The following is a 20,000-nucleotide window of genomic DNA, read 5'->3' on the forward strand; positions in this document are numbered from 1 at the left end:
GGGCAGAGTTTCTTTCATCCTATGTCCCTGTTACCTAGCAGTAAAATAGGTACCTGGGTGTTAGTCAGCTGTCACGGGCTGCTTCCCGGGGGTGGAGGCCTGGTCGAGGACCGGGCCGCAGGGACACTAAAAAAAAAGCCCCGAAATCATCTCAAGATAACCTCAAGATAACCTGTGGAAACAGCTAAAAGGTGGGGGCGTCCTCTTGGCCTCTCCACCTGCTTGGTCAGTACCGAAACTTATGTAGGTATCATACCAGGCCGTTGTCATGCCAGGATACTGTACGGTTATAAGGCCAGGAAACTGTACCGTTGACAGACAGAAGCTGTCTGTACCGTTGACAGAAGCTGTCTGTACCGTTGACAGACGGATACTCTACCGTTCGGTGCTTGATCAGCACCGAAGGGTATGTAGGTGTATGTATATTGATGACGTGAAGGCAACTTGCAAAGTCGTGAATGCACAGAATCATGACTTGAATGTCAACACAGACGCATCCTCTCTCACAGCCCTAGTGAGAGAGAGAGAGAGCAAGCAAGTCCTTGTACACATTACTCCAATAGGTATTAGGAAGATATCAACAAGAGGAAGGTGAACCACTATGGAGAAGTCAACACTTCAGGACCTATCCATATCTAACTCTGCAGCTGAAATATCTCTTTAGTTCCTGCACAAGACTACAGATCTTGTGTCTAGAAGTCTTGACCCCTAAGGACACTAAACAAAAGATGCAGTGCGCCATATTCTACAAGACTAAGAATACCACTCGACTTGTATATGAAGATCTCTCTCTCTCTTTCTCTCTCTCTCTCTCTCTCTCTCTCTCTCTCTCTCTCTCTCTCTCTCTCTCTCTCTCTCTCTCTCTTTCTCTCTCGACACAAAACGGAATGCATTAAATAAAAATGCATTACGTTTCGTGGTAAATTTCATCTAGGCCTTCACATGCCCATTTAGGAGACAGTCGGTATATAGTACACATGGGCTCGCTGCATTGTTTCATTGTTTCAAGCGTTGGACACACTTTATATATATTATGGATAAGTTTGGATGGATATACATAGGAGCTGCCTCTTATGGGCCAATACACCCTCTAACGTGTGCTCTATTATTATGTATAACTCTATGACAGCGATTTGCTAAGTATACATATATTTTATTCAAGTATGATAACAAGTTTGGTACCTGATAATCTTATTTATTGTTTACCTATTATTATTTAATAATTACTTAATTTATTTACTTAATTTGTAATTATTTAATGATTTACTTTACATTTTCAGGAATTATAACGGTGCAATATCCTGGCATGATAAGGTAAAGTATCCTGGTAAGATAACGGTAGAATATCTAGACATAATAGCGGTACAGTATCCGCAAGTTATAACGGTACGATATCTTCTCGTATCAGCGGTGCATTAAAGTACATATTTGAGTGGAAATAGTATTAAATGAAAACTAAAAACCCGTCAAAATGTTTTAATTGAATAAATCATTTACAATGTTTTCAATCAGTATATAATCTTTGATACAAGCAGTATGTATTGTATGTATTCTTTTATACAATACGTATTCTGACGAGAATTATAACTGACGAGATAATTCTGCGGGAATTATCCATTCCCGCAACCTGACTTAGGGCCAGCCTTCCCTGACGAGTCCAGCCTGGTCTGTGAGACTGTGTCTTCGTGGCCTTACAGCCCCACGTAGCCATCACAGCCAGGCTGAGCCGGCAGTGAATGGCAGTGTTGGTGTAGTATCCTGGCAATGCCCGGCAACCCCAACAGAAACTTGTCCAATTCTCTGATGCAAAACTTCCACTGTGGTTCCAGCTACAGTTTTTGGCGGGAGGAAATTGTAAAGTCTTGGGCCTCTGATGTTTACACTGTGGTCTCTAATTGTGGTTATGGGGCCCCCAGACGTTTCATTGGAGTTATTTTACACTTCTTATCATATCTCTCTCCAGTATGTGGTAATATTACTGTGCATGCACTCAGTCATTCACTCCAGGATCTAGCTGATGGGCCGGTGCTCTTTCTTCTTGATTACAGCGTCTAGTTCGTGCCAGACTGAGCCCCAGTCCAGGGTGAGGGTGGAGGCTAGCGGTATCCTCATTCTCAGTCTCGTCTCCAGAAACTGTGGAAGCCAAGGAGATCTTAACACCATCTTGATCAGATGGGCCTTGAAAAAGGTGCTTCGCATGTTGTATATGTACCAATTCCAGGAGGAACTTAAGACGAAAGTCCACCAGAATATGAAGTATAGGAAGCGAACATGGGTCTTGAGGCCTGGAATGAAGAGGAAGACCTGTGGGACAACGGAGACGAGGTACGTCACCAGCATTAACCGCATTGTTCTGAGGATGCTGCGGTCCTCCTTCTCTTGCTGCTTGGCCAAGAAGAGCGGGATGTTGCCGATTACCTCGTCCAACTCCTCTCGGGATCTGATGCGGAATATGGTCATGGCCTGCAGGGAGGCGATGACGGTGAAGAGGAACAGCCCAGCGAGGTAAACACTTAGTATCACAAACGCAACGTGACTCGCTCTAAATCTTGTGTCTTTGGGAACAACAAAAGTCAGCTTGGTGACAGGGTCGAAGAAACTGCACCACGGAAGCTCTCCCGTCGAAACAATGATGAGCGGGAAGACTAATGAGATTATCCACATGATGAGAACCGCCAGTTTAACTCTTGCAGACGTAAGAATTTTGTTTTCCAATGGATACTTGCAAAGCATGAATCTCTCGAGCGCCAACCAGCCAAGGCACTGCATGGACATCACAGACGTCACCGCGAATACAATGCCACAGAAACTGGAGTAACCCCGTCGGACAAAGAGCGGGTTGAATAGGCCGTCATGAAAGCCCAGATCACCGAGTGAGTGCTCCAGCTCTGAGAAACGCAGGTGGTTGGTCATGAGACACTGGCAGTTATGAAGAGCCAGACCCATGACAAACACCCCGCACAGAAGGTCGGCGATGGCGAGGCTGGTGCGGACAATCCACCAAGGATCACTTCTGTCCGGGCTGCTGAGCATGGTAGCCAGTACGAGGGTGTTGCCTGCACACGTCGTCATGAGCACCACCACACCAAGGAACAGGAAGACGATTTCAAGTAATTTCTGTCCACCTGTGAGGTAATCCCAGTTGACGACCACTTGAGAGGAGTTCCCCATATAGAGGAGCACGTCGTCTCCGCTCGATGTCAGCCAGAAGATGTCTTGAGTGAGACGATCGCTTATGTCTGGGAATCTGAGAAAACATGTGAGCGTCTTGCTGCCACAGGTGGAAAGTCTGATCCAGTCCAACTGCTTGGCTTTAAGAATAATTCTGTCGCAACACTGTGCACATTCACTGAATATAAAGGGACCACCCGAAGAGTTAGACTTTTCACTGTAGTATTCCTGCTGGATCTGCTCCCAGCACAGCGCGCCTGGTGCTGCGGGCTCGCTGGAAGGCTGCAACTCCAAGCCCTGTGTTCCAGGGTGGGCGAAGAGCGGGATGAGGAGCACAGCCCCCACAACCCAGGACACTAGGCTTGACGGAGCCAGGTAGCGGGCCATCAGCAGAAGGCCAGACCATGATAGTACTACACTACTGAAGCAGGTGTCACCCTGGGCTGGCAGGGCGTGGCTGGCGACTCTCTCTACCTCCTGGAACACTCCAAGTTCCTGTAAAAATGTCATTAATGAAAAAATTATATTACATTTTAGCAGCAGGTTCTAAAAAAAAATAAATAGCTACTAATTATATAAAAATTGCAATAATCTTGACTATTATATCATTTATTCAATTAATGGCAATTAAATAGTACAGAGAAATCACATTAATGTTATATATCAATAAGAAAACCCGAGTTCGGCTTCAGTGGAAGCCTCAGGAACCCTCGTGGATTCAGTAGATCCCATTTTACAATCCTTTTTACCATGTCGTGACCTAGTTGTCTAAGGTGTGTGCTTGAGCATAGGTTCGAATCCTCATCACGACTCCTACTGATTTTCTAATTAGAATCGTCGTCATGACAGTTGTCAGTATGGCTAGGGGGTAAAACTCCGACACAGAAATAGCAACTATGAGAACCAAACCTGTTGCAGCTTATGAACACATCCACAAGGGCCGTGACGAGGGTTCGAACCTACGTTCGAGAGGAAGAAATTATCAGGGGAAAGCGCCAAGCCACTTCGACTATATAGCATTTGGAAGGGGGTCAGGATAAGGATTTGGGATGGGACGGGGGTGGGGAAGGAATGGTGCCCAACCATTTGGACGGTCGGGGATTGAACGCCGACCTGCATGAAGCGAGACCGTCGCTCTACCGTCCACTCCAAGTGGTTGGGTCTACGTTCGAGAGCATCCCAGACGCTGCCTTAATCGACTGATGCTCTCGGACGTAGGTTCGAATCCTCGTCACGGCCCTTGTGGATTTGTTCATTTGATGCATCACGCTATTGTGATTTCTGTGTGTTATTGCATCTTGGTTAGTGTCGTACCTCGAGACTCCCAAGTACAAGAGAGATGTGATTGGTCTGAATGTCTTTATGTCCACCAAAGGCCCCGCCCTCGCAGCTTCTTCCCTCTTCAATTAACCACCAAACAAGTGGCTTCACATGTGGCTATCTTGAGGTTATCTTGAGATGATTTCGGGGCTTAGTGTCCCCGCGGCCCGGTCCTCGACCAGGCCTCCACCTCCAGGAAGCAGCCCGTGACAGCTGACTAACACCCAGGTACCTATTTTACTGCTAGGTAACAGGGGCATAGGGTGAAAGGAACTCTGCTCATTGTTTCTCGCCGGCCCGGGATCGATCCCAGGACCACAGGATCACAAGCGCAGCGTGCTGTCCGCTCGGCCGACCGGCTACCAGACAGATGTTTCCTAAAGCCACAATCAGATCAACCTATCCGCTTGTATTATCTAAAATATGAACAATGTCTAAACTGATCTTAGTCTGGCAAGAAAATCATCCGATCTTCAGTGATTTTCAAGACTCCCGAACAGAAAATGTGTCGTTTAGCTTAAAGAAAATAATAAACAAAATAAACAAAGTGTTGTATAAGGCAATCGAACCCGTTCAAAGCATTACATCGGTGCGTTCATGGAGACTTGACACTAAGAACTGAGACTTGACACTAAGAACTGAGACTTGACACTAATAACTGAGACTTGAGACTAAGAACTGAGACTTGACACTAATAACTGAGACTTGACACTAAGAACTGAGACTTGACACTAATAACTGAGACTTGACACTAATAACTGAGACTTGAGACTAAGAACTGAGACTTGACACTAAGAACTGAGACTTGACACTAATAACTGAGACTTGAGACTAAGAACTGAGACTTGACACTAATAACTGAGACTTGACACTAAGAACTGAAACTTGACACTAAGAACTGAAACTTGACACTATGAACTGAGACTTGACACTAAGAACTGAGACTTGAGACTAAGAACTGAGACTTGACACTAATAACTGAGACTTGACACTAAGAACTGAAACTTGACACTAAGAACTGAAACTTGACACTATGAACTGAGACTTGACACTAAGAACTGAGACTTGAGACTAAGAACTGAGACTTGACACTAAGAACTGAGACTTGACACTAAGAACTGAGACTTGACACTAAGAACTGAGACTTGACACTAAGAACTGAGACTTGAGACTAAGAACTGAGACTTGACACTATGAACTGAGACTTGACACTAAGAACTGAAACTTGACACTAAGAACTGAGACTTGACACTAAGAACTGAGACTTGACACTAAGAACTGAGACTTGACACTAAGAACTGAGACTTGACACTAATAACTGAGACTTGACACTAAGAACTGAGACTTGACACTAAGAACTGAGACTTGACACTAAGAACTGAGACTTGACACTAAGAACCGAGACTTGATACTAATAATAATGCTAGCTCAGGGAAAATTGAACGATCAATGTATACTAAAGGTGTTCATAAGATGTCATCGTTGTTACTCTGGACTGACCCCATCACCAACATCACCATCACACCACCACCACCACCACCACCATCACCAACATCACCATCACACCACCACCACCACCACCATCACACCATCACAGAACTCTCCTGCTGGAGAGGAAAGAGTTTCTACTCTTGGCTGTAAATCAGGAATTATCATTATTATTTGGAGAGCTTGCCAGGTGGTGGGTGTAAACTCAGGAGCCTTCACTGCCCCAAACTCCAGTGTACTTGTGAAAGTTTCCATTCACCTGGGCTGCAGGAGGCTCGAACCCTGAACCCCCATGCGTGCGAGGCCTAAGCTCTATCGACTGGGTTATGAGTAGTGTTAATAACGAAAATTTACACACAGAGATCACACTGACGTGATGCATCAAGTGAACAAATCCACAAGGGCCTTGACGAGGATTCGATTCGATAACGAATTAAGGCAGTGTCTGGGATGTTCCCGGACGCAGGTTCGAATCCTCGTCACGGTCCTTGTGGATTTGTTCAAGGAAAGTTTCTCACACGTGTGGAGGCCATAGTTCAAGTCTCCTACAGCCCTAGTGAATGGAATGTTCATTTCCACTGAAGTGTAGATGACAATTTGTTGTGTCAGTTTGTTCAGAGTTTAGTAAAGCGGCCTTAATAACCCTTCAGAGAGTCCTGGAGCCCAAAACTAACCTTTCCCCGGTTAGGAAAATCCTCTGACACAAGAGGACTAAGCTACGAGAACAGGTTGTAGGAACTCAATCCTTCAACCCAAGAGAAGGAACAGAGGGGATATGATCACTACATAGAAGATATTGATGAGAATAGGCAAGGTGGACAAAGCCAGCTTCTTTAAGGCGAGACAAAAATTTCACAAGGGGACATAGATTGAAGCTGTAAACCGAATGAGCCAAAGAAACGTTCGGAAAAGCTCTCATACTCTGTACGGAGAGTTAACAAGTGAAATACACTGAAAGAAGAGGCTGTGGAAGCCACCTACATCCACAACATCATCTTGAGGTTATCTTGAGATGATTTCGGGGCTTAGTGTCCCCGCGGCCCTGTCCTCGACCAGGCCTCCGTTTTGTTACACACCCCCAGGAAGCAGCCCGTAGCAGCTGTCTAACTCCCAGGCACCTATTTACTGCTAGGTGATCAGGGGGAGGGGGGGTCAGGATGAAAGAAATTCCGCTCATTTGTTTCCGCCTCCACCTAGGATCGAACCCGGAACCTCAAGACTACGAATCCCGAGCGCCGTCCACTCAGCTGCCAGGCCCCTAGTTTGGGGGCTGTGAATACCAGTCATACGACACACAAAACTCGAACATCAATAATATTAAAATATATATATAACACCTGATACGATGAAGGTAGTATAGCCGAGGCGCAAAAAAAGACCTTCACTACCACGTAGGAAGGTGCGTAAGGGAGAGAGAGCCCTTACCTTCCCGTATAGGTAGAGTGTGGGACGGAGCGGCCGAGACAGCGAGGAGCGAGGCCGGAGATCTGGGGGACACTGAGACGGCGGCCGCAGCAACAGAGGCCAGGACAGGATGCTCGCGCTGGCATCACGGTGCCAGTAGTCGAGTATCTTCAAGACCCCGAGCCTAACATGCCTAACATGCGTAACATGCGTAACTGCCCGAAACGCTGCGTGTACTAGTGGCTTTACAAGAGTGTAAATACTGTACTATCCAATGTATTCTCACAAACCCAATGTACCTTCTTGTAGACTGTTGACCAGACCACACACTAGAAATTGAAGGGACGACGACGTTTCGGTCCGTCCTGGACCATTTTCAAGTCGATTGCATACCTTCGCCTGCATACCTTCGTATATATAAATAAATAAATAAATAAATAAACTCTGCTGGATCAAATATAAAGCAACACGAAATGACAGTCAAGGAAGTTGTTTCTTGGCTCTACCACTGATCTAAAGTATTATGGGAGCCGGTCGGCTGAGCGGACAGCACGCTGGACTTGTGATCCTGTGGTCCCGGGTTCGATCCCAGGCACCGGCGAGAAACAATGGGCAGAGTTTCTTTCACCCTATGCCCCTGTTACCTAGCAGTCAAATAGGTACCTGGGTGTTAGTCAGCTGTCAGGGGCTGCTTCCTGGGGGGTGGAGGCCTGGTCGAGGACCGGGCCGCGGGGACACTAAAAGCCCCGAAATCATCTCAAGATAACCATCTCAAGATATACCACTGTCATTATAGTGTAGAACAAACCACTGACACCAGCATACGTTAGATCGCTCCGAGGGCGAGACGTCTATTTTACGCTGCACGTCGTGAGGTTCCTCCCACATACGTCACGGTGGGTTAAAGGTCCGCTTGCGCAGCGACGTCACCGCGGTCTTAAGGTCCGCTTGCGCAGCGACGAGAAAAAGCACTTTAGGGCCGAGTAACGTTACGGGAAAACGCAACAATGGCGCCTTTTTTTTTTGGGGTTGTGGTCGGAAGCTCCCCGCGATAGTATGTCGGTGTGGCAGGATGCGCCCCGTCGTTGGGGACTTTTCCCGGCCCCCGGGGAGAGAGTCGGGAAACTTCCCCTCTTGGCTGTATTTATAGTAAGTCACCATCATAGTACGCACGTACGTTCACGTGTATATACATCGCGTACGTACATATCCATACACACAATTTACATACAAACAACGCACGTACACACACACACACTCATACACACTATGAATGCATATACACACGACTTCAAAATTACCTATTGTCAAACACAAAATGATGTTTGCGAGAAAAGGCTATAAAACCCTCAAATAAAAAAAAGCCAGTGGAGACATATTTACCACATACAAAATTATCAAGGAAATAGACAGGACAGATTATTTAGAATGGACGTTACATAAACAAAGGAACAGTTTGAAAAGTATTAATAATTATATTCTTACTAGGCTTAGGAACAATAAAGTATATAGGGGTAAATATGCTTCACTCACGTGTTCCACGGATTATATATATATATATATATATATATATATATATATATATATATATATATATATATATATATATATATATATATATATATATATATATTTATATATATATATTTATATATATATATTTATATATATATATTTATATATATATATTTATATATATATATTTATATATATATATTTATATATATATATATTTATATATATATATATTTATATATATATATATATATATATATATATATATATATATATATATATATATATATATAAGAGAGAGACAGGCCTCTTTATGACATCAGCTGTGAGGTGAATCCTGAAATTCATTTGGATTACGAAGCCTTGTCAATAACAAAGCAGTTTGAGCTAATTGCCTGCCTGTTGAAACATGCAAATATAGTATAAATGATAATGTCTATCTGACCCCCATTAATAAGCACAGGTAGTGAGGTCTGATGCTTACCCTTACCTGGCCCTCTTGTGTACTGGGTTTCTGAAGCGTCTTTACGGGCTCACCATAGCCCGTGCTACATGAACATTTCGTTCTGAGTAGCTAAACCCTTTAGCTACTCAGAACGAATATCAATTAGGATAATTAGCTGTTATTAATCAGCACTGATTATATAGTAGTGGTTTGTATTATAATTGAAATATCTGCTGTTGCGTACTTAGGGATAATTCCTCGATAATCATACTGGCTTTATACACTATAATACTGTGGTATATTTAAACTCATCGCAATCACCTTGTGGAACTCTCTTAGCTGTGCTTGCGGGGGGGGGGGGGGTTGAGCTTCGGCTCACTGGCCCCGTCTCTCAACTGTCAATCACTTTCAAGACTATGGTATTAATGGTAATTCATGGTAGTGTGTTAATGGGTGTTCCCAGCACATAGGTCCCGGTCCTCCCTCATGGCTCATACTGATTTTCTCATTAATGGTAATGCTTTAATAATGGGCAAATCCACAAGGGCCGTGATGAGGGTTCGAACCTACGTCCGGGATGATCCCAGACGCGCCTCAGCCAACCGTCAATAATGGGATTTAATAATGGGATTCGTGTCACCAAAAGTTTACTCTTGTGTGACTTTAAATGGTTGTGATATTGAGGGTACTAGAGTCTGCTGTCAGTGTGTGGTACGCCTGAAGACACACGTCAACACCTGAAGAGACACATCAACGCCTGAAGACACACATCAACACCTGAAGACACACATCAACGCCTGAAGACACACATCAACGCCTGAAGACACACATCAACGCCTGAAGACACACATCAACGCCTGAAGACACACATCAACGCCTGAAGACACACATCAACGCCTGAAGACACACATCAACGCCTGAAGACACACATCAACACCTGAAGACACACATCAACGCCTGAAGACACACATCAACGCCTGAAGACACACATCAACGCCTGAAGACACACATCAACGCCTGAAGACACACGTCAACGCCTGAAGACACACGTCAACGCCTGAAGACACACGTCAACGCCTGAAGACACACATCAACGCCTGAAGACACACATCAACGCCTGAAGACACACGTCAACGCCTGAAGACACACATCAACGCCTGAAGACACACATCAACGCCTGAAGACACACATCAACGCCTGAAGACACACATCAACGCCTGACGACACACATCAACACCTGAAGACACACATCAACACCTGAAGACACACATCAACACCTGAAGACACACATCAACACCTGAAGAGACACTTCAATACCTCAGGACACAATCACACTAACCTCGTTAAGAACAACAATCACTGAGGAGGTTTAGAAGTTGAGCTGAATCCAGCTACCGAACCTGAAGACACTAGAACCCCGTCCAGGTACATCCAGGTACAATTAGGATACATTGATAAAGTCATATAAGTATAAATCTTACAACACTAGAGATAAGCGTCAGATGGGGACATGATCACGACATACTCGCGGATCAGGCAAACTGGGTCACACTGGCAGCTTCCGAAGATTGTGTAATGCATCCCACGTCGCCACTCAGTGACCGCCTCGACGGGATCCTTCTTCAGTAACTGCATAAACCTTTTCTGTAATCGCGTGTTATATTATTGCAAAGTGCATAACAATTCCATTTATCAACATTCCTGAGGTTATCTTGAGATGATTTCGGGGCTTTTTAGTGTCCCCGCGGCCCGGTCCTCGACCAGGCCTCCACCCCCAGGAAGCAACCCGTGACAGCTGACTAACACCCAGGTACCTATTTTACTGCTAGGTAACAGCAGTAACAATAGGGTGAAAGAAACTCAGCCCATTGTTTCTCGCCGGCGCCTGGGATCGAACCCAGGACCACAGGATCACAAGTGCAGTGTGCTGTCCGCTCGGCCGACCGGCCGATTCTATATTAAAAGTCGTTTCAATTTGCATGCAACCCGACAGAGAGGAGTTCTAATGGGAGTGCCTTGGGGTCGTTGGCAGGGAGAGTGGTGGGAAGGGGGGAAAGGGGAAGGGGTTGGGGTGCAGGGGAAGGGTTGCAAGAGGAAGGGGGAGGGGGGGTCGAAGGATTGAGGGGGGAAGACGCTTCACTTTCTCCTGCTGGTGCAAGGTCATCACCCAAGTCTTCACCTCTTCTTGTAGTTATTATTTTCTCCTCCAGGCTACGCTTCACACACCCCAGAAGTGACTCGAACCCATACTGCCAGGAGCACTATGCAACTGGTGTACAGGAGACCTTCAACGGTGTTTACACCGGTCTCCAGCACGTGTGTTTGTTTACAGCGGTCTCCAGCACGTGTGTTTGTTTACAGCGGTCTCCAGCACGTGTGTTTGTTTACAGCGGTCTCCAGCACGTGTGTTTGTTTACACCGGTCTCCAGCACGTGTGTTTGTTTACAGCGGTCTCCAGCACGTGTGTTTGTTTACAGCGGTCTCCAGCACGTGTGTTTGTTTACAGCGGACTCCAGCACGTGTGTTTGTTTACAGCGGTCTCCAGCACGTGTGTTTGTTTACACCGGTCTCCAGCACGTGTGTTTGTTTACACCGGTCTCCAGCACGTGTGTTTGTTTACAGCGGTCTCCAGCACGTGTGTTTGTTTACACCGGTCTCCAGCACGTGTGTTTGTTTACACCGGTCTCCAGCACGTGTGTTTGTTTACACCGGTCTCCAGCACGTGTGTTTGTTTACAGCGGTCTCCAGCACGTGTGTTTGTTTACAGCGGTCTCCAGCACGTGTGTTTGTTTACACCGGTCTCCAGCACGTGTGTTTGTTTACACCGGTCTCCAGCACGTGTGTTTGTTTACACCGGTCTCCAGCACGTGTGTTTGTTGTTTGTTTCATGTTTGACAACATGAAAGCTTGACCAAGCGAGAGGCTACTAGAGTTTAACTCAAGCAAATGCAAGGTAATGAAACAAGATATTGGAAATGGATGACGGGCCACAAGAGGTGCCCCAGCTGAGAAGTAACCCTCCTAGACTCGAAAGTGGAAAAAAAGACTTGTAGACTGACATTACCTCGAAGCTGTCGCTATAAGCCCACATTAAAACAGACATCAGCCGTTACACATCCAAAGTTACCACCATAAAAAATCTGAGCAAGAAGCTGTATTACAGGGCCTTGTATGCCACACACACATGTCAGGACCCATTCTGTAATATACGGTACCAGCGTGCAGGCCCAGAGCTGAAGGGTATGAGTTACATGGCATACCCAAGCCCAGGCACCTTGCATTTGCTTGAGTTAAACTCTAGTAGCCTCTCGCTTAGTGAAGCATTCATGTTGTCAAACATGTTAAGGTGAATAAACCTCGCGCTACTGGAAGCTAGAAGAATCTGGTATGATATGATTACAACGTATCAAATACAAGAATGTAAAAACTCTTGAATATATATATATATATATATATATATATATATATATATATATATATATATATATATATATATATAAACATACACCATTCTTGGGGGCAATTAACAGAACAGACAAAGATGGACAAACAAAAGCAACAGAGTTCTTGTTTGTCAGAACACAAACTCAAACAACTGGAAACTAAGTACACAGATGAGCCAGAAAAAAAAACACAAAAAAATATATATTTCATTGTCAGAATAGTGAACAAATGCCATGTTTAGTTCATTTATTATGCGCCCCATACCCATCCAGTGGGCGGAGGTGGAAAGGTCACAATCACCATTATTTCTTATCTATAATGATTAACAAACTGGAGATATTTGGCTAAAATTTGTGGAAGTAGATCATTTTGAATTAAGTATTTACACATTTCTTGATCATTTATTTTAGAACTGTCTCTAAATTCACGCATCTCTTCGCACTCCACCACGTGTATAGTGACGGAGGGTGTGGTTATATTGAGATGATTTCGGGGCTTAGCGTCTCCGCGGCCCGGTCCTCGACCAGGTCTCCTTTTTGTTACACATCCCCCAGGAAGCAGCAGCCCATAGCAGCTAACTCCCAGGTACCTATTTACTGCTAGGTAACAGGGGGCATCAAGATGAAAGAAACGTTTTGCCCATTTGTCTCCGTCTCCACCTGGTGAACAATTCTCCTAACAGTTTACATTTGGTCAGCTCTACGTCAACAGGCAATGTAAATTCCCCCCCCCCCCCCCACAGATACTTATTATAATTTTAACTAGATAATGATTAGTATTCATATGCAGGTGATGAGTCACAATAACGTGGCTGAAGTATGTTGACCAGACCACACACTAGAAGTTGAAGGGACGACGACGTTTCGGTCCGTCCTGGGCCATTCTCAAGTCGATCCTTGAGAATGGTCCAGGACGGACCGAAACGTCGTCGTCCCTTCAACTTCTAGTGTGTGGTCTGGTCAACATGATTAGTATTGTTATAACCGAGTCTAAGCAGACTCCATGCAGAGCATCAGATGTAAATATGACAGCCCATGGAGACTCGGGAACTTGTAATCCAGTAAAATAAAGGTCGAAAAACTGAACTAAGGAACTAAAATTCAACTCCCGCAAGTACAAAAATGTACGAGAAACAATGGGCAGAGTTTCTTTCACCCTATGCCCCTGTTACCTAGCAGTAAAATAGGTACCTGGGTGTTAGTCAGCTATCACGGGCTGCTTCCTGGGGGTAGAGGCCTGGTCGAGGACCGGGCCGAGGGGGACACTAAAAAGCCCCGAAATCATCTCAAGATAACAATTAGATGAGTACACATACACACATTAGAATACGTCCATATGTAGGTATAAACACATAAGTTGTACTCGCTGTTCTCCTTAAATATAAGTCACGTTAACACACCCACAGTTGCTCCTCTACTCATACAAATATCCTACCAAGGAAAACTGCTTTTGTTCTCTTAATATTCCTTATCTGGTCTCACCTACTTGACGAACGACAAAACGAGAATGTTCACAACTTTCACTGGCATGAAGACAGCCTTGTTGGGCTCGAGTGTGTCACCGTGGAGACAAACTATTTTATATATAATTATCGTCATCAGTGTGACGAAGTCGCTATGATGTTGCGGTAGATGTCAGTACCGCCTCCACCCTCGTCCGGGGCATCAATCAGATGCTCATCTCCGGCGTCTGATTGGTGATAACCTCCAGGTCAGTTCACGGAGATGCACAAGGGCATCGGACGTAACAAGCAGAGGCTTCTGGCTTCTTGTGTAAGATGCGATATTGGTTTGCTGTCCATTGTGACTAGAATGAACTCGGAGACAGAGAGAGAGAGGTGTCCTCGCGCGAGACTCGCATGAATACCAACATCGACAGATTACCTCTGAAGTGGCACAATTGGCGAATAATGAAGAGAATTCCGTAGCTGGCGCGGAGTCTGACCTTGGGCGAGCAACTGTATGGAATTTTAACGGGGTGGAAGGAAAGGTAGAAGTGCACACCTCACCTTCCTCGCCCTGGCCCTCTCCCCGGGGATTAAACATGGTACCATCGCGTATAAGTCTGCATGACAAACCTTGACCATAACAGAGAGAGACAACACGTAGTGTCGTCCAAAGTGGGGCAGGAGTTTTTACATTTACATTTTACAATAGAGGCGCGTTTGCTCTGTGAGAGTGTCGACAAGCCCTGTAAAATGTGTCTGTGCCCTTCAACTTCTGAGCTGCTGTTACCTGCAAGAACCTGTCTTATCCCGCATAACGAATTACCAACAAATGACTTGCTAATCTTTGCTTTACATGGCATTGCACCAGATGGCTGCTCTTCATAAAATTGTAGGGTAGCCATAACATGTAAACCTGCCAATGGTGCATTGGAACGCTTAAAAAAAAGTGTCAGAAAAGAATATTCATTTTCTGTAATGTGATGATGAGCAGGCGGCTGTCAGAGCCCCCGAAGTGAGTCAGGACGGTTGATGCAACCAAGTTTGTGTTTATCACTAGGCTAGCAGAGTTGGGCCGGGGGAGAAAGTGAAATATCTCTCAACATAGAAACACCTACACGACCACATGCTCCCCCATGGACGTGACCTAATGCTAGCAACACATTCCAGGTAGAACCATCTGCTCCATCAACCCCCCCCCCCCCCACTTCCCCACACACAGGTGTTCCATATATTGACAGGCTACATAGCCTTCCCGGCTTGGTGCCTTCTTTTGCTAATTACTTACACCGCGTACTTGCCCAGTCTCGAGTAATCAACAGAGAGGGATAATAATAGGTAGATTTCATATAATAATTTAATAACAAAACACACCTTACACCTTACTTTGCTCCTCATCTCTCGTGCCTATTTATTATCTGTCTCTACTTCCTCATCTCAATCGACTTGAGAATGGTCCAGGACGGACCGAAACGTCGTCGTCGTCCCTTCACCTTCTAGTGTGTGGTCTGGTCATCATACTTTAGCCACGTTATTGTGACTCATCGCCTGAAATTTAATAACAACCTGCTAGCAATAATTGTGATTAAATAAACAATAATAAACAATCCCAATAAATATTAAACACTTAATATAATATGTTATTAATATAATGTGTTAATGTAAACGTTCGTAACTTAGGCTTGACCACGACAGAAAAACCTTAACTTTGCATGTGAGCATCACATTAAATCGTAGCATTATTGATTTATATCAATAATGCTTAGGTACTGCTCTAGAACCTGTCCTCAGGGGAAAAATACGCTCACGGGAATGGATTGAGAATGACTACATAATTAGTGCTAATATCTACTTTTATGTTCATGGTTAGGTTAGGTTTCATTACGCGTGGTTACTTTAGTACGGTGTATTATTGATGATAATGGGAAATATGGAATTTGAAAACTATTTCAGTGTACCCGAGAATTCCATTCACTGAAAACGAAATTCTTCAAAGAAAATGTTTTCAGCATACACTTTTTATATTTTAAACTAACAATTTATAATACAATAAACTTAATCTCAGTTTTCAACTAAGGTTAATTTGCCAGTTTACATGTAGACTATAACTAGAACCGTAATATGCTTTCAGACCATCACAAATATCTAGATAACTATCCAGGTGGTTTGGGGGGAAGGGGGGGGGGGGAGGGTTTCGCATAGTAATGGATTTGCTTTTAGGACAAGCTCCTAAATAATATATAATGTTTCAACTCAGAATCAATTTAGTAGCGAAGCTGAAAAAATATTTTATAACCAATACACATTTCACCTTGTTTCGACCCCAGACAGCCAGGGCACCATACACCCCAGTGTAAACAGTACTATACCAACTAGAGTATTTGTGTGTATTTGTACTGAGTATTTGTGTTACTCACGAGGACCCAACAGTGAGGTAATACAATGAAATATATGTTCCTTAAAATTGACCGTCGAGTGCTGTCGGAGGTTGGGGTAAAAGTCTCACGGCTTCCAATCTGTTTGTACAGTCAGTATGGTCTATTTGGTATAGTACTGGATATGTTAGGGTTCATGGAGCCCAAGCTGTTTTGGTTCGAATCATTTAGGGTGAGGTGTGTGTGTGTATTCACCTAATTGTGCTTGCGGGGGGGTTGAGCTCTGGCTCTTTGGTTCTGCCTCTCAACTGTCAACTGATGTACATATTCCTGAGCCTACTGGGCTCTATCATATCTACATTTGAAACTGTGTATGGAGTCAGCCTCCACCACATCACTGCCTAATGCATTCCACTTGTTAACTACTCTGGCACTGAAAAAGTTCTTTTTAACGTCCCTGTGGCTCATGTGGGTACTCAGTTTCCACCTGTGTTCCCTTGTTCGCGTCCCACCCGTGTTAAACAGTTTGCCTTTATCTACTCTGTCAATTCCTCTGAGAATTTTGTAGGTAGTCTCCCCTTACTCTTCTGTCTTCCAGTGTCATGAGTTGCATTTCCCGCAGCCTTTCTTCGTAACTCATGCCTCTTAGTTCTAGAACTAGCCTAGTGGCATATCTCTGAACTTTTTCAAGCTTCGCCTTGTGCTTGACATGGTACGGGCTCCATGCTGGGGCCGCATACTCCAGGACTGGTCTGACATATGTGGTGTACAAGGTTTGTGTGTGTGTGTGTGTGTATTCACCTAGTTGTGCTTGCGGGGGTTGAGCTCTGCTCTTTCGGCCCGCCTCTCAACTGTCATTCAATCAACTGTTACTAACTACTAACTAATTTTTGTGTGTGTAAACATTTGTGTACGCTAATGTTATAAACTAACTCAAACCACAAAATCAGTATTGAAATTTACTGTCGGAAAACATCACAACAATAAAGCAGATATGGACAAACACAAGACAAACAAAAATGCATCGTTTATTTATTAATTGAAGAAAACAACAAAACATTAGAAATAAGGGAAATTATCATCATCTTAGTTTAGATGGCAATAATAATAATAATAATAATAATAATAATAATATAGGTAGCACGTTCTGAAATAACTCCTAATGAGAAACTGGCGTGGCTCAGGTCAGCAGATATGGCCAAGCTCAACAGGTGTGACCAAGCTCAACAGGTGTGTCACCACTGCTAGCTGAAGCCACACGTGTGTCTCAACTCAGCTGTCTTTGTCTAACACCCTCAAACCATTACACTAACAAAGCTCATTGTTAATTTTGTAACTGTTGCTTACCACCCTTTTGTTTCGACCAAATGTTTTGGATATTTTCGCATTCTGGGTGAATGTGGGGTCCAGTGAAGTGTACCTGGGCCGGTATTGGGTTCACGGGGATCTGTTTAGGGGTTCGTGGGGTCTCAGGGATCTGTTTAGGGGTTCGTGGAGTCTCAGGGACCTGTTTAGGGGTTCGTGTGGTCTCAGGAATCTGTTTAGGGGTTCGTGGGGTCTAAGGGATCTGTTTAGGGGTTCGTGTGGTCTCAGGAATTTGTTTAGGGGTTCGTGGGGTCTTAGGGATCTGTTTAGGGGTTCCTGGGGTCTCAGGGATCGGTTTAGGGGTTCGTGGGGTCTCAGGGATCTGTTTAGGGGTTCGTGGGGTCTCAGTGGTGCCGGCAACAGTAACGACGGTATGACGAACATAAGAACATTAAAATACGGGAACTGTAGAGGGTTTATTGGCCCGTATGAGGAGACTGGTGGGTCTGTATGGTGATGTTTGTCTTCAGGTCCGGTGTCAGCATTCTCGCTGGAAGGTCACTATCTCTTCTCGCGGCTATTCCTGTCTTCCTGCTCACCGCTGTGGTTTCTGTGCTCATTGCTGTGGTGTCTGTGCTCATCGCTGTGGCGTCTGTGCTCATCGCTGTGGTTTCTGTGCTCATCGCTGTGGTGTCTGTGCTCATCGCTGTGGTGTCTGTGCTCATCGCTGTGGTGTCTGTGCTCATCGCTGTGTCTGTGCTCATCGCTGTGGCGTCTGTGCTCATCACTGTCCTCATCCCTGTGCTTGCTATGCTCACTGCTATAGGAGTACACATTTCTGTGATGCTCTACGTTTTCTCCCACGGTGGTGTGGTCATCTCCCCGTTTGTTGACCCCTTCATCAGAGACACTAGAGACCCGCGTGTATGTAGTGATGACCTCGTCCTCCTGCGTGTCAGAGAGCTCGGGCTGGGTGCCAGCAGGGACCTCTTCGGGCTTCTGAATTCGCACCTTGGGATAGAACCCGTAACCTTCATCCACCACAGTCTCCCCAGTTAAGATGTCTGGTTTAGCGGGGTTAATGGTGTCAGCCAAGACAGCCGTCGAGATGTCCGGTTTAGCGGGGTTAATGGCGTCAGTCAAAACAGCCGTCGAGATGTCCGGTTTATCGGGGTTAATGGTGTCAGTCAACACAGCCGTCGAGATGTCCGGTTTAGCGGGGTTAATGGCGTCAGTCAACACAGCCGTCAAGATGTCAGGTTTATCGGGGTTAATGGTGTCAGCCAACACAGCCGTCGAGATGTCCGGTTTGTCGGGGTTAATGGTGTCAGTCAAGACAGCCGTCGAGATGTCCGGTTTATCGGGGTTAATGGTGTCAGTCAAGACAGCCGTCGAGATGTCCGGTTTATCGGGGTTAATGGCGTCATTCAACACAGCCGTCGAGATGTCTGGTTTAACGGGGTTAATGGTGTCAGTCAACACAGCCGTCGAGATGTCCGGTTTAGCGGGGTTAATGGCGTCAGTCAACACAGCCGTCGAGATGTCCGGTTTATCGGGGTTAATGGTGTCAGTCAACACAGCCGTCAAGATATCCGGTTTAGCGGGGTTAATGGTGTCAGTCAAGACAGCCGTCGAGATGTCCGGTTTATCGGGGTTAATGGCGTCAGTCAACACAGCCGTCGAGATGTCCGGTTTATCGGGGTTAATGGCGTCAGTCAACACAGCCGTCAAGATGTCAGGTTTATCGGGGTTAATGGCGTCAGTCAACACAGCCGTCGAGATGTCCGGTTTAGCGGGGTTAATGGCGTCAGTCAACACAGCTGTCGAGATGTCCGGTTTAATGGGGTTAACGGTGTCAGACAAAACAACAATTGCGACATCTTGTTCAATAGGAACTTCGGCGTCAGACAAAATAGCAGTTGCGATATCTTGTCCGCCAGGAACATCAGAGTTGGACAAAACACCAATCACAATATCTGGTTCAGTGAGGACAAAGGTGTCGGACAAAACAGAAGTCGCAACATCTACTCCAGCAGGAGGAACAGTGTTAGGTAACACCGCTTCTGTTGTTAATTCGTCATGTCGTTCT

The 20,000-nt window shown here is 45.2% G+C and overlaps 3 protein-coding genes across 4 annotated transcripts in view; 1 reads left to right on the plus strand and 2 right to left on the minus strand.

Annotated features, from left to right (window-relative positions):
- LOC123746312 (uncharacterized) overlaps window positions 1-20,000 on the plus strand; it is a 132,604-nt gene that overhangs the window by 73,391 nt on the left and 39,213 nt on the right. The window contains exon 2 of the mRNA XM_069314929.1: window positions 1,281-1,314. Within this exon, the coding sequence (XP_069171030.1) occupies window positions 1,281-1,314 (34 nt within the window). The remainder of the gene's footprint in view (window positions 1-1,280; window positions 1,315-20,000) is intronic.
- On the minus strand, window positions 1,462-8,447 carry LOC123746307 (uncharacterized). Of its 2 annotated transcripts, none has more exons than XM_045727695.2 (2): window positions 8,209-8,447; window positions 1,462-3,666 (listed from the first exon to the last, which is right to left on the minus strand). In XM_045727695.2, exons 1-2 carry the CDS (start codon window positions 8,269-8,271, stop codon window positions 2,011-2,013), a joined length of 1,719 nt encoding a protein of 572 aa, XP_045583651.2. In that variant the 5' UTR covers window positions 8,272-8,447; the 3' UTR covers window positions 1,462-2,010. The 2 variants fall into 2 exon arrangements, with proteins under 2 accessions (XP_045583651.2, XP_045583652.2); XM_045727696.2 differs by lacking the exon at window positions 8,209-8,447 and adding an exon at window positions 7,359-7,630.
- LOC123746311 (uncharacterized) overlaps window positions 17,622-20,000 on the minus strand; it is a 16,987-nt gene continuing 14,608 nt past the window's right edge. Inside the window, exon 13 of the mRNA XM_045727701.2 lies at window positions 17,622-20,000. This exon is cut by the window's right edge and continues 401 nt beyond it. Within this exon, the coding sequence (XP_045583657.2) occupies window positions 18,473-20,000 (1,528 nt within the window). The 3' untranslated portion in view covers window positions 17,622-18,472.

This window comes from Procambarus clarkii, chromosome 80, assembly GCF_040958095.1.
Source record: "Procambarus clarkii isolate CNS0578487 chromosome 80, FALCON_Pclarkii_2.0, whole genome shotgun sequence".
NCBI classification, from domain to species: domain Eukaryota; kingdom Metazoa; phylum Arthropoda; class Malacostraca; order Decapoda; family Cambaridae; genus Procambarus; species Procambarus clarkii.

Coding starts and splice junctions, on each gene's coding strand:
- LOC123746307 (XM_045727695.2), bottom strand. CDS start 8,271: ATGTGGGAGGAACCTCACGACGTGCAGCGTAAAATAGACGTCTCGCCC. Junction 3,667..8,208: donor CGCCCTCGGAGCGATCTAAC/GTATGCTGGTGT, acceptor ACATTTTTACAG/GAACTTGGAGTGTTCCAGGA.